Below are 27633 nucleotides of genomic sequence, written 5' to 3'. Positions count from 1 at the left end.
AAGAAAAATCCAATTAAAATACTCATAAAAAGCAAGATAAAGTCTTGGGTTTTTTTCCTAATGGGTGGTTCAAACTGCAGTTATAATTGTTCTTTAAAACACTTTGACTGAAACCAGACAATGCGGGGAAGCTGAATGACTTAATTCTACAAAGTCTAATAAAAGAACAAGAAGATTAAAATTTTTATCAGCTGATCTTCGACCACTGAAGTTAAGAGCAGATCTACCATGGATGTCACAGGCCAGATCCTGTCTTAACTCTTGGGATGGCAGAACAGGCCTTAAGACTGGTATGAGTGACTCTACAATCATCAAATAGGCAAATTGATATCCATACTCATTCATGGATTGTAGATTACATCTTTATATGTATCATTTCTGAATTCAAGTTACTAAATACGTTTCAGCTTATAAAAATGTTGCTGATACAAAGCAGGGTGAGGAGAAAGGATAAGCAGGTGATGCAACTAAAAGGAGCACAAATTAATAGGTTAGTTATCCATTCCTATAGTAACTTACACCTTCTTCTGGCTCTTTGGTATGTAAATTAAAGTGACTGAAACCAATTTACATTCACATGTATACAGCAGAAACTGGGTGGAAATCTAGATTGGCTGAACTTACAAATTCCAATTTCTTGGCAAGTTAGATATCTCACCTAAAATCTCCTTATCCATTTATACATTAGGAAATGTGGACAAACCAATTATGGAACAGACACAGACTCCGTGAGATCAAAAGCAGATCAGTATGCAAGCGTGATAAGTCTAATGAAAACATGGTTTCAAATGGCATATTTTATACTCAGTAGGAGCCAACTGGGACTACAGAACATGGAAAAAAAGGTAAACGGGTACAAGTCCAAATGCAGAGAGTTTAGGTCCGCATCCTGTGGGGAGCAGGCACTTCTCAGCAGTTAGGGGAAGGCTAAGTTAACACCACGGGGATTGTTCTGACTTTGAGCCAAGGCAATTTTAGGGGACTGCACAGCGTTATGGCTGTCCTGCCCAAGAACACCAGAATGTTCTACAGAGCTGCACTCTTCCAAGTAGAAGGTGTCCCACTGGCCAAGGTTTAATTTTGCAAGTTAACAATGATATTAAACATTTGTCCGGATCTCAGTATGTGCCTGACGAAAGAATAGGATAGAGTGTTAAATATATAAAGACTAGCCAGTATTACTCTCAAATCTGTCATCTAGTGAATGCATCTGGGAGAAGCTGGACAGAAAACGACAACCTTTAAAATAAATCCACAGATCAGTGAAATCTTGCAATAGTAGTTCTCCCTGGACGCTGCAGATGAATTGGATCAGCAGACAACTTTGCAAACACAGACACACTGGGTGTGGGTGCACACCCACCCTCCAAACCAGATATTGCCAAGCCACTGTGCCAGAAGTGCGTTCTCTCTCTTCTGACTGGACAGTATTATTTTTATGTGCAGTTTGTTGAACTAAATAGTCTCCACAGCCTTTGGATAATGAATCCTTTAAGCAAATATAATTTTGTGTGTGTGTGTGTGCATGTGTGAAACTATGACTTCTTTGAATGTTCCCAGCCCTATATTATAATACTCAACTTGCTCCAAACCCTACAGCAGTTACTTGGAAGACTCCTCTAAGCATCAGTGAGCTTTGGATCAGCTTCTGGAAAACAAAGCCAACTTAAAGTTTGACTGTAATGCACACATGTATGCAGGAATCCACCAGACGCAGAAAATAAACCTTGTCTGCTGACACACAGTGGTACATCCTGCATTTCAACAGAACACAGTGACACAAGGGCCAACTGGCCACTGAGTTCAGTGGCTCAGAACCAAGTGAAATGAGCCCCTCTAATGAAGCACAAGGTATTCTGTTTGAGGGCACATGCAGATCCCAAATGGATACACACTGTGCTAGCAGGGTGAGTCACACTGCATTCCTAGAACGTGTGATCTCCCTGCAGTCTGCTTGGTAGACTGTGCTATTGCATTGTGCTCCACGAGCTTCTCAGACACCCTCCAAATTAATGTAAACTTTTCTTTAGTCAACTCTGCTTAAGAACTCAGTAGATATGCTCAAGATACCAAAAAAATATGCATTGAGCTGAACATCCTGCCTTCAGCAGATGCTGAAAATGTGTAAGAACAAGGAAATCACATAATGATGTTTGCCCAAAATATTCTCCAATCCTCTCATCTTCAAATGTTAACTATTAAAACTGACACTTAAAAAGAATCATTCTTTCTATTGTCACCCAATCTTTTTTGATCATTTCACTCGTTTCCTAATCTTCAAATTAAAACTTTATCCATCTGAGAACCTACCCTCTCCTCCCAAACCTGCCAAATGTCCTCTGCAAACAGTTCTGTGCAGAACACTTCTGTATGCCTTTTGAAACTACATGAAAAACAGATCAGCCAGATTTCCTTCTCTTGAGAGGGTTCTAAAACATCAGTGGGGCATGCAAACCTTTTAACTCTCTTCTGTACAATTCCATAAAGGAAGAACTGGGCGGGGGGGGAAAGGAAGAGGAGACCTAAAATTCTTACTGGATGAAAAGTTCATTTTAAATTATACCAAAGTATACACTATATGTCACATATATGAGAAATTTGTAAGATTTTAATGTAAACAAAAACACAAAACCAAAAACAATCTTCTTGCAGTAAAGAAAATTAAAATAATTTCATCAAGAATTTGGCATGCTTCAAGTTTTGATGGCTTTTGTCAAATTTTTAGGATTTACTTTTAAATGAGACAAAGAATTCTTTTAGGCTGAGATATATTTCTTTCTTTAATTTGCATCTTATAAAATTTTATTAAATCACACTGCATACTCTACTGATTTAAAGCATAATATAATTATCCTGTATAATACTTTTAATTACTCCTATCATATATTATAGATTCTACAGAACAAACAATCCAAACATAATTGTATTATGTAAATAATTATATCCCCTTAGATTCTATGGAAAAATGATAAAAGAGTGAAAACTGTCCTTTCCAAAATCCTTGGAATACTTGAGAATACTATGGGATGCCAACAAGAAAATCTCTGGAATGCAAATGATTCCTGTTACAAATGATTTTCAACAGTCCCAAAATAAAAAGAAGTAATTTCAGTCTGTTATTTCTATCTATTTCTGCTCTTTCCTCTGCTCAATGCAAGTGATAAGTCGTTATGAGGTCCAGCTGCTGTTATGGTACATTTATGTGAATAAATTGGGAGGGATGAAGAAACAAAGCCACCTTCTGCCACTACCTTCTAGCAGTGTAAAGAACTTGATTACAAATCCATTTTATCCTTTCTAAAAAGCCACACAGTTATCATGTGACTGTGCAGTTTTCTAGGAAGGAAGGGTTACATAAAGGTGGTACTAGAATTCGCTACCTTCTCCAGTCACCGCCGCCAGCAAAGCTGGGAAATTCTTTGGGGACAAGTGCTGGGTGCCACTGAAGAATATGATAGTTACCTCAGCCTGGGCCTCGATGATCCTTGTCCCTTCCAACTGAGAACATTCTGGGATTCTGTATTTGCTCCTTCTCTCATCCAGTGAGGCCCAAATGCGGGTTGTGCTATCAGGCTAACGGTAGCGTACATAAATTGCAATCAAGAGCCACTCTATGTGGCAGGCTGTTACTTACACTCAGCACCAACAGCTCTTGTTCTAACTTTGGTCTTTTGATTCTTTCTGAAGCAAAATGATTTTTCAACAAGAGACAATGAAGGGAAGCCAAATACTCATTAAATGCTGGAACTAACACAAATGGCAGTTACTTCAAAACAAATACAGACGGCAGGTGAGCCCAGCCCACGAGACCAAAGAAGAAAACACTCTATGAGCAGCAAATAATCAATTCTGGACTTGTGGAACCAGTTTGCAATTGGCAAGTGAGTGCACAGTGGCGTTCTGCTTGTTAATAGAGATAAAGGCAAAAAGGTTGTGTAAGACTTGTGGAGCATTTGTGGTGGTACCCTTAAAGACCATATCTCCTATGCCATCCATACTTCCTTGATAAAATTCTGGTATGGCCAGGCACAGATGTGTTTGCAAGAAGTCCTTACAAACAGCATCCATAATACAAACATGAATGTAGTCCACAAGAAGATGGACATTACAACAGAAGGTGGGAGAAGTTGCATACATGAGCACATCAATAAACACAGGTGCGACAGAACAGACCAGCCCAAAGTCTCACATATTTTGGGCAGAGCCTCAATAAACTAAACCCACTCTGCTTACCTCTAAAATATACTTATGATAATTAAGTACAGAAATAAGAGTTTATTTCTTGAAGAATGAATACGGCCAGTTATATAAGGATTGAATCAAATCAAATATTAAAAGAACAGTTACTCAACAGAAAGAGGACTAATATTCTGCCTTAAAATGTGAAACAGAAATCAAACTCAACAAAATAAACATCAGCATAGCACAAAAACACAGCTTCATGAAAAGCACTGCTCTTCTAAAGTAGGTCTTTTCTTAGAAACAGACAGACGCAGCTCCCATTTATTATTTATGATGCCTTGTGTCCATGTCAGCTCCCAATTAATAATTAAAATTAATCTCATTAAGGCAGATTTCATTACAGGATAATTTAATTAAATGATGAATTGGCTCCCAGATGTCACCATTTGTGCCATCTTTTAAAAGATGCTGCTGATGACACAGATTTATAAGGGTTTAGTCCTAACCTGAAAAGCTACATTATTTGACAGATTTATAGCAATTTTCATAAGCAAAGCACACAGCATGAAATATAATTCACATGAGGTGAGACAGGCACTTCCAAATATAAACAAAGGTCTACGGATGTCTCTGTGTGGCAGGACGAAGGATAAGAAGGTCAGCTCCAAGTTTTTCAAAGGAACTCTAACCTCAGTACTTGCGAGGATCCTACATAACAGTATTGTAAGTCCTTGCGCTCCCTTGTACTACAAAGCAGCTGAGACAGCTGCAAAAAATCTATTTCAGATAGTTTAATAGAAAATTACTGTAGATTTGCAAACTCGGTGTCTCAAGAACTGCAGCAAACAGACAAGAATTGTCACTGGTAGCAGAGGAATATGAACCTGGCTGTATCAAACTTCCCACTACCTTTGTCATAATGATGTGCAGTTTTTCTCTTGATAATTAACTAAAAAAATAAAAAATAATCTGGTGGAATAGCAGCTGCTAGGGAATCAGCAAAATCAGAACAGGCCTGATAATAAAGGTGTTTCATAAGCCACAGAGCAAGCAAAACAAATAGCAAGTAGTTACACCAAATGCAGTAGCATGCAGGTTCAAAACATTGGAAAAGTGTTTTTTTTAATATTTCTCCAGTGTCCTATATGTCAAAGTGACAGTTTACATTCCAGAAAACCTCACAGAACTTTTTAAAAAGTCTTAGTGTAAGAAAAAATGAAGAAGTAGGGAGCTGAATTACTAGGATGCACCACTCCAATATGCGCATTCGTGGGCTAGCAGTGCTACTTTTAGGCAACTGTATTTTCCTAAGGCATGACCAGCAGCTTGCTCTTGATCTGCTACATATTACTACTCTACCAAAACACAATTTAGTATATGAAAGGCACCACATATGTTTACGTTCATGATCACCAAACGATTTTTGACTATATCAGACACAGAGAATAAGGCACAGGGAAGGCACAAAGTCCCCACTTGAAGCAGTATTCTGCTCAGACCAGAGGGCTCCAAGTAAAGGTGCAAGTTATCCTTCAGAATTGAAACATTTCAGTACTGATTTGAAACCACCCAAAACACTTTGAATGCAGAAGCTGTGCTTCCCTCGGATGCCCCTGAACCATTCAAACCATCTGAACTCTGCCACAGTACTGCTGTTAACAAAGCCCTCAGTGGACACAATACCACTGCTCCTGGTTTTTTTTTGGAATAAGCAGGGTAGTACTCACTCACTGGTGATAGATCTGGTAGCTGTTTTGATCACCAGACAATCTTGCTGAACAGCCTGCTGGCTGTTATCAAAACTGTAACCAAGAGTTAAATTTAGAACATCCATTTCAGATTTTTAGAATTAAGTAGAATCCTGAGTTCTAATTTGCTTTTTGGGCTCCATCTACTATCCATAGAGGTAGAAAGACAATGCCAAGGCAGTCAGCATACTGTAATCATCTGCCTGGTCAGGCGCAATGGGCTTGATTATTAACCTCCTAATTACCAGTTAAATCAGTGGTCCACCACTTTGGAGCTTAAAGTAAAGAGATAGTTTGCAATAGGTATAAACATATTAAAGCTCCCAGTCTGACTGATATGCAGAAAAAAAATTATCATGAAAGATGCTCAATTCTCATGTCCCAAAGGAATGAGAAAACCTCACAGATGGACACACATGCAGATATATCCCCCAAGGGCCTTAATACGTCCCATGAAGTCATAGTTGGAGTTGGGAAACAACACCAAGGATTACCAAGTTTAACTCCTGGCCATGCACAGAACCACACCAAGTGTGACACCATGTGGCTCAGAGCATTGTCCAAATGCTTTTTGAACTCAGTCAGGCTGTGACCACTTCCCTGGGGAGCCTGTTCCAGTGCCCAACCACCCTCTGGGTGAAGAACCTTTTGCTAATATCCAACATAAACCTCACATGACACAACTACAGGCCATTCCCTCCAGTCCTGTCACTGGTCATCACAGAGATCAGTGTCTGCTCAAAACCCCTGCTTAACAGGTGTTATTCTTCTTGATGTTGAATCTCTTATTCTGCACAAAGCCAGAAATGTCTTAAACTGAAAAACTGATAAAACTCTCTTGGTTTATCTCCATGAAGCTTCGTGGAATCTTCAGTATTCTTGCAAATACCATAGATTCTGTTTTGTTCCTTATCAAAATTATAGACAACATACAACTGCTTCTCCTTATTAAAAAAAAAAAAAAAAAAGTAAAAGGAAAATTACAGTACTACAAAGCAGCTTTGGAAACAGCTTTTATACACACATATATATATACAATGTTCTAAAGACCTATGTTCTACAAATCCGTTCTAACCTTTTCTTACCAGTAACAGAATTAATGTATCAGTCCTTTAACACCTTTTGATTCTCAGCAACAAACTACTACCTAAAATGGGAAATACTGTTTAATTTTGTCAGTTCCATAGTTCCACTGCATCTAGTAGCATCTTCTTTTCCTATAGCTACATTTTAGTTATTCTGAAGCACTGGTTTTCCTTGAATTTTCATTTAACATCTCACCATCAAAAATTATCATCATTGTCAAATGTTAAGCATTATAATACATATAGCATCATATTATAATATGTATCTCTTTAACAAACTTACAATTTCTCCATTGTAAACACTATCCACAAAAAAAGAAAAAAAAGAAAAAAAAGAAAAAAAAGAAAAAAAAGAAAAAAATAAAAAAAAGAAAAAGAAAGAGGGGGGAGGCAGATATGTCCTTATTTTCTGAAATTCCATGGCTTTATTCCTCTGAAAAATGAGAGGGGAAGACATCCCACTTAATTGTTCTTCTGGTTTCAATAATTTTATAGAAAATTTTATCAGTAGTTATTAGTAATTTTATAGAAAAAAACATAACATTCCATTTCTGGGATTTTCACCACAATTAGAGTTGTTAAAGCAGTTAAAGCTGCTTCTTCATATGTCCAGTTTCACACTCTATCTGCCTTTCCACACATCTTACCAGGCAGGGCTCAGCATGTTGCTGCCAGCCTTTTAACTACCCCAGGCACTGCTGTGTACTCCTGCTTTGTACCACTGCGTGGTGCAGGCATGCCCAGTTCTTTTGAGAGGTAACTTCTCTAAAAAAGTGTCATTGCAAAGGAGAAAAATAAAGGGAAAACAAAACTGACATTCTGGATTGACAGCAAACCCAGACCAAAAAAAAAAATCTGTTACAGAGCAGTACAAAATAAGGGTAACACACAGAGAAGCAATTTTCTACATCTTATTATGCTTTTAAGATAATCTAGTAGTGAGCAGACCAACTTATATTCTTTCTTCTCTTTCTTGAAGAAGCCTTTAGCAAAGTGCTTTTTTCTTGAAGAATTATCAAGTGCTCCCTGTGCTCCATCCTATTTTTTTGAAGAATTATCAAGTGCTCCCTGTGCTCCACTAAACTAAGAAAACATTTTGAGGTATTTTCATGGAGTTTTAAAGATGATGATACTTAAACACCAACCTAACTGCTGTTAAGTTAGGGGAAAGTGAATTAATCCCATTTATTTGAGCCTGCATGAATCAATGGTCTCTTTTGCCCACCATCTCTAAGACTCTGTACTAGTGGTTTAAGGGAGCAGCAACTACTAATTCAGTCAGTTCTACATTATTGTAGATCAAAATGGGTAGACATCACTAGTATAATGGTGTATCAGAAATTACACTCAGGTCACTAAACTAACGTGGAGCAGACCTGAATTTGTTTTCTCCCTTACATACCTCATTCACTCTTGATTCTATCTCTACTTGTATTTTTCTGATGGAAAAGCTATTTCTCCAGCAAGGAATGACTGCAAATGACCACAAGTAGAAAGCATGCAAAGACACAGGGAGAAGAACTACAGAGCCCACAGCCACCCTGCCTTCAAACTGGTAACTGCAATTATTGCTGTCTCTTGCACAGAAACCATTTTATACTGACGGAAAATTCAAAGGAAGAGAGATGCCACATTTTAGGCAACACACCTGAGTGATTTCTTGGACCAGTCAGACAAGGACAACAGCAGTTGATGCTTGCTACTTCAGAATTATTAGAATGGTTTGGGTTGGAAGGGACCTTAGAGAACAACTGGTTCCAACCCCCCTGCCACAGGACCTCCCCCAGGCCCTTTGAGGCAAGAGAGCAATGCTCAGCAGTGACATGAGACAATGCTGTCCCCAAAATGAGATATTTAACTCTTTTCTTTTGGTTATACAACACCAATATACTGCCAGAGTCGTGAATTAGAAGGAACAGAGGTGGAAGAGGAAGAGCAAAAACACTGGAAAAGGAAGGGGATGCACTTGCTTCTGTAATTCTACTCAGTCTCTCAAAGCTGTATTTAAAAAAGAAAAGGTTATTTCCCCTCTTGGGAGCTTTCTGTCTCCTATGGATATTGATTATGATTCCTTTTGATTTTGTCTCCCTGGGAATAATTTTATTTCATACTATATATAGTTATGGGACCACAACTAAAAATAGATTGCCTTCTTACCAATTCTTCTTTGAATGACTTTCCTGAAGTTTAGCAATTCAGCAAATGAATTAAATTATTTTAGTACAAATTATATTTTCATGGAATTATTCATATTACCTCAGTTCAGCAGCAGACCAAGAAATTAGTAGATGTTTGTTTTGACATTCAGTGTTACAGAGAGAACACTGCTCTGCATCCACTGGATACAAAGTGAAACAATAATTAATTTACATTTTGGTGTAAATATTTTCCTCCCAGAGTAATTTTTTCCTGCATCCATCTAATAGTAAAACCAGTATTTTCACTAACAGTCTTTCTATTACTTATTCAGCAATGTTCTGTGAAGACTCAGAAAACTTAATTGTTAATGAAGAGTTAAAAGAATGTTAGGGTGACACTGATGACCCAAATATTGAAAAAGTAAGGACTGATATTTTTATTTTAGGATTTTCTAGTAAAATATGTGCCGCCAAAAATATGTCCTGCTTTCTAAGGATGAACTCACAGAGGAGCAAGCATGAAAATTTAACTCAAGAAGCATTGTTCTGAATTATCTTTTCTAAAAATGTGGTTTTGAGTAAGGCTCTTTCCATTAATCCCTTGCCCCTCTAACAGGAGTTAGGTGAATAGGTAAGGCTTTTCCCCATTTTCTGCTCAGCTGGGAACTTAGGCAATGCTTCTCCATTACCACAGTCTCATTCTGAAGCTACTTTAATTCTTAATGTCTTAATCACTTGTGCTTATTAAATTATTTAAAATGTGCTCTGAACAACAAAGGAAAGAAGGGCCTTCCTTTGCAGCTAATGAAGCAAAGGAAAGTTCTGGTTTCACAAAACCCGTCAGGTTGAATGGGCAGCTGAGGAAAGATGCCCTTGAAAGGTTGTTTTATGCCTTTTGCCTTATTTTTCTACTTACAGAAGAGGGAAATAAAAAAAAAAATAGGTGAAACAGAAGCCGCAGAGGTGTCATCTTGTAATAAATTTCTCCCTGAGAGGAAATCACTATTTTTCCTGGTTATGTTGACTTATAATGTCTCATGATCCTCTTCATATTTAGTAGCTCTTGCACCTCAAGGGTTACAAAAATGAGGCTACTGCTCCAGTGTGACCACAGCACCTCATACCTTTAAGGTTGAATAAGGAAATCTCTACTGATACTCCTCTTAAAAAGCTGTAAAACAGGTAATACCATGAAAAGGGAGGAGTCCAAAGCCCTTTCTTTGCTACCAGGTGCATGAGCTGCAAACAGGGGTCTCCAGCAGAGGACAGGTTTAAATGTGCAAAAAAAGGGTCCATGACCACACAGGGGTGGCACATGGGCATGGCAGGAGGACCAGAGACTGCGCCAAGCCCTTGAACAACCTGTGCTCCAGAGGGCTGCAAAGCAGGGACCAAACCCACTCATTAACACCTGCTAACCAGGGGAAGCACATAATCCATCTCATCTGCCAAAAATTTTCTTTCATGAGGCCAACACAGAGGTGGGAATGTTTGACCAGCAGGTACCACCAGCCTTCATGGAGGAAGCCCCACATTACCACAGAGAACACCGGGACCTGGGAGAGGGGGTTTGGTCACTTTCCTTTTTGTAGTCTTCCCCTCTGCTCCCAGGCTGGGTTTCCCTTCTAAGACAATCTCTTTAGCAATGTTTATAGAGTATTAAACATTTTTCCAGGGAAAAAAAAAAAAAGCTTACAATGTTAAGATGTGTCTGTGTGAGCAATGCAATAGATTGTTAACTATGCAACAGAAAGGCAGTTTGGAAGAAATTTTACAACTATGAAATGAGCATAACCTCACCAAGACCACAGAACAGCTTTACCAAAAAAAAAAAATGTAAACAACTTACCAAAATAAAAAGCCAACTTTTTTTCCACTCATCTGAAGGCCCTTTTGGATATATGTACTTTGTAATATTCTATTACATTGCCAAATATAAAGAATATTATGTGTTTTGTGAATATAGAGGCAAATCTTCTTGATTATTTTGCATTTTTTCCATTAAATACTCAACAGAGACCTCAAAGGAAACAGTGGAACCTACCAGAATTCTCAGAAGTGACAAGTAACAAGCAAACTGCAGAGTTTATGTTATTTGAATAACCTCCCAAAACTGGACACCAAACAAATCTTGAAGCATATTTGAATTTCATGTATATACAACTACTTAAGTGTGGTAAATATAATAACATTTGCAATTTTGTGATTTGTGACCTTTTTTTTCCTGAGTAGAAAGGCAACAACACTAAATCAGCAATACATTATTACTACACATTATAGAAATTATCAAGGGTGAAATCAAATTTATAGCAGCTGTAACACTTCCAAAAGAGAACAAGAATCTGGACCTGTGCCAAAGAACACACTTTGGGCAGTCGGTCACATGATCTTCGAAATAACTAAATTAATTTTGTTGTTAAAAAACCCTAAGCTGTACTAAATACCAAAACTAAGGCTATGAAAGTGATTTCCAAATTGAGAAGGAAGCTTTCTTTAATTTCTGTTAAGAATACCCATGGCATCTAGCCTTCTAACATGAAATGCAAATATACTTTCTATCGATTACAACCTGTATTTATTCAAAACAAAGGGATTTAAATGATGAATACCATAAACACAAAGCCTGATTCAGCTCACAGATGAATGCACTTTATCAAAATCTGAAATCACTGAGAGAAGGAGGAGGAAAGCAGGAAAAGCAGAAAAAACCTGGTTTGTCTTCTAATATCCACCCCCAGAATGTCCCAGGTGGGAGATTACAGCCCACATGCCAGTTACTCATGGGCTCCAATTCAGAAAAGCATACCTATTCAGGAAAGCACTTAATTAAGCACATGCTTATATGCTTTTCTGAATCAGATCCATAGTACCATAGGAAATGGGTATAACAGACATAAAATGCATGAGAAAAAATAACTGGGAACTTAGCTCCAGAGCATAAGCTTTCATTAATGTACCTTTATATTTTTTAAGATATGATGCGCTGCTTAAAGCAGAACAGCTGAGCATACTCCTCTGTAAAACACAGCATGGACAAAAGGAAACCTGAGTATAATCAGATCTTGGCACCCATTTGGTATCTTCACATGCCTAATCCACTGCAGAAAAGTGCTGGGAAAGATGCAGAGCCCCTTTTGTTCCCATTATTTAATTTTCCAGCAGATGGACATCTTTGGCCATATTGATAAAATGGGGATAAATGGCTGCTGGCCAAAGAGGTGTTTGTCACATGGTGTGAATCTACTGATACACACTGAGTTAGACCCAGCACAAAGAGGGAGGCAAGGAAGGAGACAAGTCCAGATGTGTTGATCAAGCAACAGGGAAGATGTCAAGAAGGACTTTCCTTTTTCACTAGCAGCAGTACAGAGTAAAAACTTTGCATTTTCCCTTCCTTTCAAGCCTGCTCTCTGAGAAATCCAAAGCTGCAAAACAAGGTGGCCACCAGCAAGTGAAGTTGCTCAGCAGTTGCTCCAGGCAAAGCGGGAAGCTGACCGAGGACACACAAGGGGCCAGATGGATTAAGAGGCACAGGCAAGGTCTGAAAAATGCAAAGTTTAGATATGTTGTCATATCTGCATGTGATTATAAACCAGCAGGAAAACCCTGTGGTCTGCACTGGGGAAACCCAAGTCTTAGAATGGTAATTATGCCTATGTATGGGAATAGCAGACCTCTCATTTAGTTTCAAATAGCTCTTTTCCTAAAAAGGGATACCTTTTTCACGTAGTTCACACTGACTTTCTATGACTAAAAAATAATTTAAAGCTGAATAAAAGTATGTAACAGCAGATCCATTCAAAGATTTACACTAAGAGCCACAAAGTTCAAAAATATGCTGCTGCCCACAAGAGCTTTGATCAAAGAGATAAAGGCTAGATCTGTAATCTCCTTCAATGCAAGAGAAATATGATTTTAATATATGCTGCAGTTTCATTCCTTGGCAATTTTTATTAACATTAAAAAACAGCAGAAATTTTATTAAGCATTGGATACTCTAAACTTTGTATTTCACAAACCAGAAGCAACACAAACTCTCACAACATTACTAACATGTTTTTGCAATCAGTCCATCTATTAAAATGCAGAGGGCTTTGTACAATTCAATTGCAGTGCTATTAAGCATACTTATTCAAATCAATCTTGAAAGATTGAAAACCATGGTATTGAGATATTATTTTTTAATTACACTTACCAAATCATAACATCATGCAACTCAACCAACAGAACAGTTTTTTGAATGGGCAGCTTTCATGAACTGAGATCCTGATGGCCAACCCAACCCTGTGTTATGGAAAGGTGTGCATAATCTGAGCAGAATACCAGGGCTGCAGATGTGCTTCAGAGAGAGAAGCAAGGTTCTCTTCAAGTCACAGCAACATGACAAGTAGGTAGGACAGAAACAGCAGAGGGCTGCAAAGTCTGTGTACCAATTAATGCATTGCTACCACAGTCTGACTTAGAGTTTCCAAAGGCTTTACTTATCACCATGCAACAATCACTGAAGGATCTCTAAAGGATCACGCATCCAGCCACAGACCCATGCAATCGTGCAGCAGCTTCTTTACTGTGTGCTTTTAGGATGGCAAATAAGGATGCAGAAGTTCCTCTTCTCTGAATATGAGGACAGCTAGTCTGACAGCTTCTCTGTTTGAGGTTGTTTCCTTCTGCAGTCCTCAAAGCCCATTGCATCCTACAGCCATACAAATTACAAATACTCTGGGTTGGATTTTCATTGTTCCTCATGATTCGCTTCAACTCATACTTCTCACCAATTTCTCTTACTAGCCAAAATACAGACACAGAAGAATTTACAGATACCTGCTGGGAACACATGCTTTTGCAGTGCAAAAATGCTTGACTACATTTAAAAAAATTTGCCAGATTTTCTCTCATCCTTAGGTTGAATTTGCTCAAATGACAAATATTTCCAGTATGATCTACAAAACACCAGCACACAGAGCACACATACTTGCTAGTTCCACTGCATAATACAGTGAAGGATCTCTAGGGTTTGCTTTGGTTACCATGTATTTTGTTTCTTTGTTTACTGTTATTTTGATGGTCAAGAATTTTCTACTGAAGTCGCAGATTATCAAAACTCAATATTTAAAATATTAATGTACTTCAGTATTTAAACAGTGACTTTTTTGTCAGAGATGTAACAGATGTTAAAACCAATTAATAAAAAAACTATCTTCAAACCGTCTCCACTAAATATTATACATCAAAATATTTACACTGATAGCAAGTGTGAAAAGTGTGTTTATGTGGTAAGGAGGTAGACAGGAATAGAAAGATGGCTGGGTGGAACAAACACATATTTTCCCTGCTTTCTTATCATACCACCTAAACCAGGACCCTTTAATGCTAATTGTGACACAATGATCTCTATTTCTCTGCACCAAAAAGGCTCATCTTCTTTACTATATATCCCTTGTGTAAGTACTGAGTAGAGAAAGCACAGCAGTAATCTCCTGTGTTCTAATAAATACTGTCATTAGATTAGTGTGCATTAGTAGGTTTCTTCAGGCAGCTGAGAGAAGTACAAAAAGCAGAAAAAAAGTTGAAGGATGGTTGCAAGCCCACATGACATCTACACCATCTATACCATTACTGCATTTTTTGTATTCACTTTTTATTAATGCAGAACAGTCCAGTCTGTTCCAGGAATGCAAGAATGACTTATTCCATCATTTGCTTTCCACGCAGAAGGCAGCTACAGCCTCTCTTAATTTCTAAGATGGATCTTTTCTCCCTTTTCCCCTTTAATCTGACATCATTAAGTCTCTGACTTACAGGGAATTATATCTTCACAGTATGTACCATATGATGTTAAATGGGAAGCCCTGGGAATAAAGCCAAGTTCCAGTGGAGTTCATGTATTCAAACTCACAAGCATACCTTAGTCTGGAATTGGGTAAATCACTCTAATTTGAATGGAGGCATGTTCATGTTCTGGAAAAGTGGAAAAATCATACATGCAAACTTACCAGGTGACACTACTAACATTTATAAATGAAAAGACAGTGCAGTCCTTTCCCCCAGCTGGACAAAGCTTACTGTAGACCAAGAAGTGGAAGAAAATGGCAGGAACTTTTTGGGTCTTCACATGACAGCAGTCTCTCTATGTAGCCAAGTACAAAGGCCTTATCTCTGTAGCAGTATTCGTAAAGGAGAAAAGATTACTGCAGAGGTCTTTATCACCACATAAAACACCTTTCTTCACACAAATGTACACACAAACCTCCCTTCCCTGCTTAGCACTGTGGCATCTGTTGAAGACTATTTTCTGACCCCGAATTACAAGGGTAACTGTTTATGCTCCCCCAAGATAGACACAAGGAAAGATGTGGAAAAAAACCCCAAAAAACCCAACCTAAAATAAAGATTAAGCAGCTGGAGATTTTCTCTACATATACTAACAGATTTGTGCCTCTAATGAACTTCAAGACTTTTATAATGGTCTGATTGTCTAAGATACATTTTTTCTGTTAAGATTAAGCTCAAAAGCTACCCCTGAGCAGCAGCAGAATAGCAGGGACTTATTTTCCCATTCTCTCCCAGCAACTAGTAGTAAAGGATAAGTGAATACCAGGAACAGACAAAGTTAGCTCCAAACATCAGACAATGTTCCAATGGCCTCTCCTAGGTGACATACATTTCATTTTTCAAGTAGTACTCAGTCATGGCACTTTGACATTTTGCTACAACAGAAGCACTGAAAAGTATAAAAAATTAAGAGTAAACACAGTGGCTTAGTGAAACCAATAGCCAAGGAGCTCTGTCTGTATTATTCACCCCACAGGCAGCATTGCTGCATTTTACTTTTCTACATTACTGTATATACTTGGTCAAAGCATCCTCACACTCATCATTTACACAGTTGGTTATTTTTTTCCCCATGGATGCCATTTTCCATCTTTTGCTTTCTTTCAGCACTGAAAATTTGCAGGATAATCACCCATAACCCTTGCATTCCTATGTATACTCTCCATTGATGATTTCCTCTGTGAAAAAGTAAATTTTCAAAGAGAACTGAGGTAAGTATTACAGATGTTGATATCTTTTCTTATCATTTTCTGAAACCATGTTATGAGCAAGTATAATTTCTGAGGACTGTGTAGCACTCAGCTGAAAATTTCAGATGTTTTGAAATGCTCCAGTGTTCCTGGTTAGGCACTGCATCACATATTCACTCAATACCTCAAGAACCTCTGTTGAGACTGTTGGAAATCATGGGACAGCTAGTTGGTCAGCTCCTGCTCTTGGCATATGCCAGATGGATTTCTGTAAACTGGTGATTTCAAAGAAGCTGGGCTGCAGGTCTTTCACAACCATCTGGCATCCTTTCTTTTCAGCGCACATCATGTTAGGTGAAACCAGACAGCAAGGAATATAGCACTGCTCCTGGGAAAATTACATTTATTTCTCAGCTTTTACAGCTCTTACCTCTTACAGGTAAGCATGCTGAATTTTGCAGCTTGATTTGCAGATCCACAATTAGGTCATATCTGCAGTAATGACTGAATATTATTGCAAGACCAATTACAAATGGAACTCAATGTAGACACAAAATTTTAGAGAGGTCTTTTTGACCTGCACAGTAGGCATGAGAAATTCATTCATCCATTGAGCATGTGCTACAAGCTTCCTGACCATTATAGTCTGGTGTTTATTATTATACATTTTAGCATGTTGACCACATCAAGATTTCCTTGTCTGAAAAAATGCACAATTTCCCATACTCCGCAGAACATGAAAGCAGTGATCAGCACAATCTAAACATACTTTTTTTCTCCTACTCTTTTTAAGTGCTGACATAAGCTTTTTGGATGGCAGCTCTGCTTGATACCCTACTGATGGGGCTTCAACAATAGGTAAATTTTACAGCTGCATAACTATGTTGGAATCAGGCTCTAGATTTGCATTCAATTTTTGTAGATGTAACTGGTTAACCACAGCTGCATTGCTACAAAATTTTCCAAATGCCTATATTTTAAGCAATTCTAAGTCTTCTTTTATCAATACACAGGTATTTAGACAAAAATACAAAGCAGATCAACTGGAAACAAGTCACTTCTTCAAATCTATTATATTTGGTAGGATGTCTTGTTATGCAATTATTCAGTTTTATTTATCACAGCTCAACACCAGGACTTTCAACAGAACTCTTTATATGGTTAATGAGTAAAACAGAAGATATGGAGCAGCATCAGAAAAGCAGATGAAGTGTAACATTATTGCAATACATCTGCTTCCATAGACATGTTTTAAAATACAGTTTAATTACATGAACCGAGACATTTTCAGTGTATAGTTCAGTATAAAGTTCTCAAAATATTTGCTAATTCTATCCTGCTAAATCTAAAATTAGGTACTATTTCAACCTGGGAAGTTCAGGTCAATGTTAAGTCCTCATGTGTTTGCTTTTATCAAAATTGAGTATTGTTGAACCCTAGTACTAAGAAGAAAGAACTGAAGGGTTTATGAACAATCAGCCAATGGTGCATCACATAACTGCCCTTGATCCTTCAAGGACTATTTCCTCTACTTCTATTTTCAACTGGCAATTATTTTCAGATTAAATCTATTATCTTGCAAGGAAAATGTATAATTTTCCTTCAATTAATTAAACTCTGGATTCCTGACTTAAAAGAAAGTTATGCATGAAATGCTATATGGAATCAGCTTCTTGAAAGACTATGATTTTCACTTGTGATGTCCCAAGGAGTATGGTTTAAATTATCATTTACTACAGTTATTAATAGGATTCAATTTGAAATTATAAACTCACTCTTGCACCTTCAGAGCTATGGGATAAGGGGATAAAATTATTTTTATTTTTATGAAACTTCTAGATGCAGGTGCTACACTACAGAGGCTACAAGTTAATAATCAGTTTTACACTGATGCAGTAAAAACCCACTAAAACTCATTATCAAAGCTATTTAACCTGGGCAATGAATTTGAGAACATGGCAGACAAGCAGTTAGATCACAGGATAAACAGCAGAATGTCTGCATGTCCATAGCCCACCAAACCTCCAGCACCACCACAACCACTACATGGAAGAAAAAGTACATACAGAAAGATGCAAACAAATAAATTATTTAAGATTATTTAGCATAAACTGAACTTGTGAATGGGTTAATGACTTGAGCTTAGCCTGAGTAACTAATCTCTTGAATAGTAGTTAATAGATAGATAATGGAAGCTGAAAACCAGTAGCTCAGGGTGTGTATTAGAAACTGATTAAATGTAGCTGGATTCAAGGTCCTGAACACTTGTACCCCTGTATGCAGCATCTGACTGACCGTGCACAGCATTCACTCTTCCTGTGTGCTGGACTTCCCTGAGAACAGAGGCTCCTGTGTCTAGAGCAGTGAAGGCTGAGTGAATCCAGTTCATGAAATTAAAAGCCTCCTGGAATGGTCCATGGCAACCAGGGAAAGCAAGGGAAGCTCAGGTGCCCCTAATGCATCAGGGCCTGTCAGGGTCAGGCTGTTTACATAAATGCAGCTAACAGTGGGTGAAACAAAACAGGGGATACCAATATAACTAACCATTAACTACAGAACACATTGCTCCCTCTGATGGTAAAACCCACTGAATGATAGAAATACTCCACACATTTCATTACAGAATTATTTTAATTTCACTGTTTCAAAAGTTGTCATTCATACTATCAAGTTTATTTCACAACTGAAAGAAAACAAACCAAAAAGGAGGAGAGGAAATGTCAGCCCATTCCACTCAAGCAAAGGTCTAAACTGCTGGGAAAGCTACGTGCTTCATTCAAGGCACAGGCTGCTGGAAGAATTTTTACAGAGTAAGAATATTTGAGTGAATGGAAAAAAGAATAAGAAGTTTTCCTAACTGCTCAAGAGGCACTATGAGGATCCCATTTAGTGAGAAGTTCTTTCCCACACTTGATCCTGTCTGCGCGGGTAAATGCACAAATCCTATTTGCACAGAGTCAGTAAAAAGGATCCTTGAAATGCAGTTAAAGCATAGATGACTGGACTTTGGACTACAAGCATAGTTTGACTTTTTATTGGATGGAATTTAGTACCTACACTGCCCTGTCCAGCAACACCAGGCTCCCAGGCTGTTACCATGTAAATCCCCAAAAGCTCAGGTGGTGGCCCAGCACGTTTCACTGCAAGCCATGAGAAGTTCCCCAGGGAAGGTGACTGCATGACAAACTGGAACTTGAAAACCTGTACAATTTTTTAATAGAATTGCTAACTGAAATAAGGTAAACATTCTTTTTCATTTCAGAAATAAGTGGTGTTTGCTTTAGCTCCTTCTCTTGTATACTTTGCCTGAATCACATAAAGAAAAATTTCATGTGGCCCAAGACCAAAGACTAAAAGTTTAAAGCCAAGTAAGGTTTCACAAAAACAGGAACAATAAAGACCTGAACTATAAAAGATGTTCTTTTTCATGACAGAAATCCCATTAGTCACTGCTTCCAGTACCAAAACCAAACAACAACAACAACAACAAAAAAAGAATAAAAAAATCATGGTCAGCTAACATTCATTCCTCTGCTGTTATCACACACCAAAAAGAAAGGGAGAGCTACTATAAACTAGATTGGCTGCCTCATTTAAGAAGAGGTTTGTTCAGTCTTCACTTAAATACACCTAGTTTCTTAGAGCTTGCCTTTGTAACAGCACTCCAGCACAAATCTCTGGGTCTCTCAGATGCAAGCTGCTTCATAATTGGGTTGGTGACCTCTTTGACTAAAGCACAATCACTGCTGAAGTCCAAGTGCTGGCACAAGGCAAAGGATGCTGCCATGACAATATTCTCATAGTGCATTAGGTGTTGCGTTTAAGAGCATGGAGGAGCATGAACAATTCTTAAAATAAATTATGTAACTAATAAATAAATAAATAAATAAACAACATGAGTTTCAAATTCTTATTCCAATGGGATCCTCTGGAAAAAATTCTGCCCTAAGTTATATTATGGCAAAACTATTTCCATTCACTGTAGCCAAAACATTTCATTGATTTTAACATCTTCACATTGCTACAGATTTAACCAAATATAAGAGAGGACAAGGATGTGAGTGTGGTTTAATGGGTCTGCATGTGCCCAATGTGTTTAAGACATACTTTATAAAATAGGAAATTAGATTCTTTGCCTAGCATAATTTTATTATTTAAAAATTATTTAATATTTCTCCCTGTCATTCTTCTCTTTTTTAATACAAGTTGATTTGCAAGTCAACCCCTTGGATATGTAGGTAGAGCTCAGATAAAAGCTACCATAAGGAGAAGAAAGAAACCATGACTGTTACATGACGCTGAATAAATATTAGCCACAGCCACAAATCATCCAGATGTATTTGCTAGTAAAATATTTCTGAAATTATTGCCTTTATTTTGTACTGTATTTCCAAGTCTTTTGCAGAAAAGTATTTAAGCACACGCCTAACTTAAAGCACATGAAAAATCCCATTGATTTAAGTGGGCTTAATCACATCCCCTAAGTCCCACACATTCTTCAACACACTGCTGCATCTGGACTTTTTATAATAATCAAATGAGTGGAACCTAATGTATGTTCAGTGTAAACCATGCTTTTCATGTGAAAATGTAGACTTAGTTATTTAATATGCATGAAGGCACTGGGCATTTAGCCTTGTAAAATGAAAAAGCTAGAGAAGATTGATTTACTGTCATGTTGTTGAATATTTTGCTTTCATTAGAAAACCCTGACCCCTTTTTACTGAAGAAGAAAGTATTTCTGAACATGCTAACTTCACCTGGACACTGTCAAAATCAGAAGCCTAAGCTGATGATGTACAGTCTCTGTGCTAATGAAACCTGTATTTCCATTTTGCATTCACAAATAGGTCAGATGTGGACATTTTTGGAAATTTTGTGAGCAATTCTAAGTTAAAATTCAATATTAAAATCAATTAGAAGTATAGAATTTATAAATATGGTATTTTAAATTCTATCCTACGAGCAAAATTCATCTGCAGAGCTTGGAATGTGCCTGTCAGATTCTGGTTTATTCTAAAAAAGCAGCATTTATAGAGAGAGATAATACTTTTATTAGACTGACTCCCATGTTCCAAACCATGCATGTGTGCATGCACAGATACAAACCTTTTTTTTTTAGGTGAACAGGTCCTTGTGGAAGATACAAGTAAGGTCTAAGCTGGCCCTGTTTTCAGGCCTTGACAATTTGTTTCCACCTGCAAATTTTTGCTGTTATTTTTTCTAGCGGTGTTATCTGTCACAATACAATAGAAGTCACCATTGTAATCCATATCACATCACGGCTGTAACATCACCAGTAACAGAGAATTTCTTGCTCCAGCAACCCTGGAGACCCCTGGAGCAGAAGATGGTATCTACCTTGAGGAAAGTTCATGTAGCTTGTGGCAATGGCAATTTTCCCAAGTAGTTCTATCCCTAAAATTCTAGTCTGGGGCCTCTCTGAAGCAAGAAATACCAGCCATAACAAACTCCATAGTAGCTATGTGTCAGTCCTTGTCAGCAGTCCAAGGACAGCGTGTGACAGCAGAACATTTCCTTTTATTGGTTTTCCTTGTTGTTAAATAAAGCCCATACAGTGTCTTTCCATTTAAACCTCTGATACTGATGCAGTAACATCTTCCAGGAGACAGGAAGAGAGCTGAACCAGAGGAAACATGACAGTGACAATGATAGGAGCATTTCTGTTTGCCAACCCTTCTTCTCATCCCATCTTGCAAGTTTACAAGCCATGGATATTATTCTGTAGAAGTCTCTTGAATACATTTTTAAGAGATTGCTACTTAGCTTTTAAAGAAATGTGCTTTCAAACTAGAATTTTAATCAACTCAGAAAAAATGCACATTTCTCTTACGTGCATGTCAACAGTGAACATTTGTATCTTTCATGCCAAACTATTCTTCCAATGATATGCACTTCACACGACACACAAGTCTACTCAGTTTTTTTCTGCGTCTCAAAATGCATTAATTGCTTCTGAGTGCTTTTTCATTTGGTCTGTCCCATTTGTAAAGGACAGAAATAAAATATATATAAAGCTACTATGTAGTTTGAAAAAAGTGCCTTCAAATTTAACAGTAGTGGATTATTGCATAGAAATGACAGAATGCTGAAGTGCTGGAGCACAAAGGTAAGAGCAAAAAAAAGCATGTGTTCATAGAAGTTGTTATGTCATATGTAAAGCTCTTACAGCTGAGAGGGAACAACACTGTTTCTACCTCAAAGTCTGATTAGATGAGAGACAAGGAATAATGGTATTGCATTTTATTCTTGATCTACTGTAATTCAAAATGGGTGACAATTTTGGATCCTGTATGGCAAACCACCTCTCTGTGCCACTTACTGTGTCTGTAGAAAGGAGGTAGTAAAATACTTAAGCAATTCTCAAAAATACTCTGAAATAAACCTTCAAAAAGGCAGCCTGGTTTTCTACTACTTTCTATTACAGCTGAGTTGAAGTTATGGCATTTTTCCTCAATGACGGATTTTAATTAAAAGCAAATAATCACTCATTAAGAAAACTATTTTTTTTTTTACTACATCCGCAATTTCTTCACTTACCTATCTTAAATGTTCCTTGCTTTCATAACTGAAGTATTTGTGCATACTGCCAGCATTTCATGACTAGAAGCTAGACCAGATAAGTTCCACATCTCTTTCAAGCAACATCACTAACCTGAGAAGATAAATTGCCTGCAATATTCCAAGTCCTGCTAATACTGATATAACAGAGATAAGAACCACAAAATGCTGTGTTGCAATGCAGAACAGTGAAACAAAGCATTTTAAAATTCAGATAAAGAGTTAAAACTAATTTTTTTTCTTTGCAATGAGCTCCAGCCAAAGCGCTAGCAGGCTGCCCACCCCAGATGTGGGGAAGATTAAACGCTGCAGGTACAGGGCTCGTGCAACAGAGAAGTAGCTGCAGCTGAAAACTGATCTGCAAAGGGATCACATCTGACAGCTTCAGACACTAAAACAGAACAAAAATGGGGAAACAATGCTGTCCAAAAAAGGTTGCCAAGGATTGTCCATCTGCAAGTGGGCCATAAATGCAAGTAACAGATAAAACACTCTGTACAATCTGATAAAAAACAAATAACTTACCCAGGACACAAGGGGGATTGTCCAAATGTCACAAAAATAAAAACCTGTTCGTTCAGGTTTAGCTTCACATCTGCTAGTGTCCTGTCCCACAGCACTGCAATCTATTGTTTAATTCTAGGTTAAAATGAAGTAATCTAAATATGCAGGCTGTTATATAAAAGGGCCAGGGGATGAAATTACACCAGTTTCTAATAAGGCCCTTTGAAACCCTAAACTAGCAAGTTAGCAACCAAATTGTTCTTCTTCTACTAATACAGACTGAACAGAAAATTATGACTAAAAGAGGCAAAATAAAGAGTGTCAACCTGTAGTTCTCAAAATCCTAAGTGTGTCTGCTATACCGAAGCACAGCAGAGGTGCTAAAAAATTATAGTTTTATTTATCATCTCCAAGACCAGTCTGGAAAAACTTTTGTCTCCCTATTGCTAGACTCTTCATAAATACAAGATCTGTAAAATTTCCTTCACTTCCATTTCAAAACAAATAGAACTTAGAGCTCCATCTGTCCATGTAAGACCAATTGATGTGCTTTTAAGTAGTCTTTCACTTGCTAAGTAGTAGCCTGCACCTGGAGACAAACCTCACACCAGAAAACAAAAAAGACCATTTGTTTATTTTCTTCTATCTGTGCAATATACATCTTACTATTTTCCTCTTTTTGCCTCAGAATACTATTAACTGAGCCTTCCCATAAATTAAAAGAAAATCCCATGCATGGATGTACAAATATATTCTGTGTCTGAATTGGAAAGGAAAAGAGAGTTGTGAGCTTTTTTGGACACACACCCACTCTAGAAAGTACAGTGGCATGACCTCATCCCAGACTGCTCCATGCCAGCTGCAAGGATCCACTGGATTCTGCTGCATCTGATGGATCCCAGCTCACCTCTGCATCAGCTAGTACATTGCATCATTTTCCTGCTGGTCTTCAAATAGAGCTATTCACCTATTCAGTTGTGAGTAGAGACAGGAAAGTCAAAGTATAAAAAAATTCTATTCTGATTCTGACTCTTTTTCTCACTGAATGATCTTGATTAAGACTTGATTCCCCCACCTCTGCCAACGAGGAGAAGGAAGAGGAAAGGGGGCGCAAGAGGTTTCCCAATAGAGAGGCTCTACAGCACAACAATTAGGCAAGCAGACTGACCTCTGGTCAAAAATAGGAAAAATAAATAAATTACTGACATAATGTGTATGCATATATACATATATATACATATACACACATATATGTGTATATGTATATATATATATGTATATATGCATACACATATATCAAGCTGACATCTCAGAAAACAGCAGCTGCTCAATTCATCAAACACAACTCTTCAGAGGCTCTGAGAATGAGGGAGCACAGAGTTCTGAAGCAGTGTGTGGTCATGCACTCCTTGCACTGAGACAAAAGGGAAATAATTTATTTCTCATGTGGCAACAGGAATGCTGTGAAATTGCTCTTAGGTATGATGATATAAGTTTCACCTAACTGATATACTTTCAGGATAGGAATCACAGAACAAATCATTTCTTATTGGTGTATTTTTTTGAGTCAAAAAAATAATAGTGATCTAAAACTTACAGAGAAGACTGTCAGAATAAAAGCTAGACTATAGTATATCATGCTTCAGGAGGATGATCTACTCTCAAAAGTTAGAATAATTTCCTTTCTTTAATTAGAACCTGAAAATTATTCTTGTTCACTATACCAAGTGCCTGGCTTCTTTTCCCAAGGATGAAGGATTCTTTAACAGAATTCCCTGGAAAATTAATCCAATAAAGAAATCTTTCTCTTTAGAAAACTCAACTGTCCATCAAACACACCATGCAAAAGCAAACACCTTCTAACCCATCCCAGCTGCAGAGAAAGGCAGTCTTTGAAGTAACCAAGGACTGAACTATTTGAAGCCAAGCACAGTCTCACACTCATGCTTATTCACACAATCTAATACACATGCAACAGAGGCTAGATCCTTATGCTCCATGAATTTTCATGATCTAAATATTATGCATTTAACTTCCAAAAGAAATTTTGAGGCTGGAATGAAGTACTTACGCTCCCTGAACATATCAAGAATTAGAAACCCTGCCTGATGGGCAGAAACTGCCCAGAGCTAACCAGTATAAAATGCATTAACCAGTACCAAACAGCGCAGCTGCACTTCAAGCAGATACATCTGATACCTTCTTAGAGTTTAAACCACCAAAGCCTCCTGCTTCCTGGGATCTCTAGCCCACAGGCATGCCCTGTGGCTTTTAAGGAACTAAGCCAGAGATGCTATTTTCTTTTTTGAAAATTGGCTAAGAGAGGAGTTTAACCATGATGTAACAGTGAAATGGCTTTTGGAGTTGGGAAATGAAGGCGTAGTGCCTGCTCTCGGCAGACAGGCCTCACACAATTCCCAGGACAGTGCCCAAGCTCCAGGTGAGATTTCAGTCTCAGCGCCCACCTGGATACAGGGAGTGATGAAAAGGCTCTCCCACCCATTACCTTCAAGTTCTGACACTGTTAGTGAAGAGTAAGAAGAATGAACTTGTCTGGAATAGTGACTTTCTGTGACATTAGCATAGAGACAGCAAATACCACCTTCATATGCAACACAGCACAGATTTCACCTCAATTTGTAAGCTGCAGACCATTTTCACAGGTAGCATAAAGCTACGTAGGAATTACAAGAAATACTACAGAGATTATACTATGATGGGGTAGTAAAACTGCGTCTAAAATATGTATTTATCAGGCATCCAGTGTTGCAAAAACATTTTAACTGCTATGGAAAGATGTTTTTGCAGTAAGCTAAACTGGCTCATCTACCTCCTATTAATAACCACATCACAAATAGTCCACAGAAAAAGTGTTTCAGAGCGAACTTCTGCCTAATCTTTTATGACCTTTATAAAACTTTATTAAATTATGAAGCCATGTAGCTTTTACAGGCTCTAAAGTTTTGCTTGGGAACGCTTTAAATACATAAATATGTGCAGCTGTCCCAGGTAGTGCCACCATGGGGACTTAAGACACTGTTAAGACTTTCCAGTCCTGCACCATTTAAAATCGGTAATAAAACTCTAGTCCAAGATAAAGTCTCAGATAGGAGCTACCCAGCCAGGAGCAAAGTACTCCTTATTAAAGAAAGTTACTGACATTTTAGAAATGCATGCAACTCTTCCCACTTCCTTGCACTTGTGTTACCCATAAAAGTCTCTAAAAAAACATATATATTTATATGTGTATATATATATACACATTCAAACTAGTTTACTGCGTAGATAAACTCCTTCAGCATGCCAGAAATAGAAATCCTAAATCCCTTTGTTCATCTTTAGTACACTAAGTCCAAGCTGAGAATCATAGGAATCATGGTACTGGCAAAATGTGTCCTGATTTAAGTATTAAGAAACAGCAGAAAGTTAAGATGCTAAAAAGCCCAGTACATTGGATGGCAAGCCCAGATAGTTTTGAATTTGCTCAGAGCCCGCTGTCTCCTCAGAACTGCAGTCTGCTGGTGAGGAGATCTGAAGATGATATCCTTAAAGGCAAGGAAAAATAAGAAAGGAAAACTGAAATGTCCACCGCATTTTTCCTACAAATATCATCAGTGAAAAGAAGAATCTGTCTCTGACTGAGACAGGGGGATAGCCTACCAATTCTTACAATCCCCTTGAAATTCAAGAGAATCCTGAAAAAATTAATGTATGTCATCTGCCAGTCTGACCATTTGAAATATTTTGCTTCTGTTTTTGGTAACCCTTGATTTTGAAAAACTGACAGACCACTATGGAGATAATGCAATTATTTGAACAAGGCATACCATTGTGCATGTTTCTAACATTTTATTCTTCCAATGTGGCTTAATTATATCCCTCTAACAATTGTAGTTCAGCAAAATCTTACATAACAAAGATCTTGTTCCTTTCAACAGGGAAAAAAGATTAAAATCACTCATTTAATGTACAAACCAAAAGGTTTAAAACTAGGAGCTTGGAAGATTTCCCCAGATCTTACTAAAATTTTCAAATCCAAAGTAAAATCCTTTCACACAACTCGGCTGAACAGAGTTCAATTTATTCCATTCAATTTAGCAACATTTGTACTTACTGACTGTTCACTTAGATCCTGAGAGTCTTCCATTGAGGTTATTCCCCTTTCTGTTCCTCCACAAGCAGAAATTATCTTCCTTTCAATTTACAGCTCAGTAGTCTAAATTAAAAGAGAAGATTTAAAAATGACATGTTAGTCTATGGTCCTCACTTGTAAGACAAATCTGCAAAAAACAAACACCATAACTGAGGCTGTGGTTTCACTAAAACCTGAAGCAAAATTCCCATATGAAGGCTATTTTCATGTAAAGTGCTT

The 27633-nt window shown here is 37.7% G+C and overlaps 1 protein-coding gene across 8 annotated transcripts in view; it reads right to left on the bottom strand.

The window, feature by feature from the left end:
- The window catches only part of EYA4 (EYA transcriptional coactivator and phosphatase 4), a gene marked incomplete at both ends in the record, with an annotated part of 121131 nt that extends 93723 nt beyond the window's left edge, over window positions 1-27408 (bottom strand). For all 8 annotated transcript variants that reach the window (XM_084202682.1, XM_084202681.1, XM_084202684.1 and 5 more), the window contains one exon: window positions 27376-27408. In XM_084202682.1, coding sequence (XP_084058808.1) covers window positions 27376-27408 — 33 coding nt within the window. The remainder of the gene's footprint in view (window positions 1-27375) is intronic.
- Between the last annotated feature and the right edge of the window lie 225 nt (window positions 27409-27633).

The sequence above is a fragment of the Fringilla coelebs genome, assembly GCF_963513975.1.
Source record: "Fringilla coelebs genome assembly, chromosome: 3".
NCBI lineage: Eukaryota > Metazoa > Chordata > Aves > Passeriformes > Fringillidae > Fringilla > Fringilla coelebs.
Note: the sequence above shows the minus strand (reverse complement) of the source record. Positions and strands in the feature narration are given on the sequence as shown.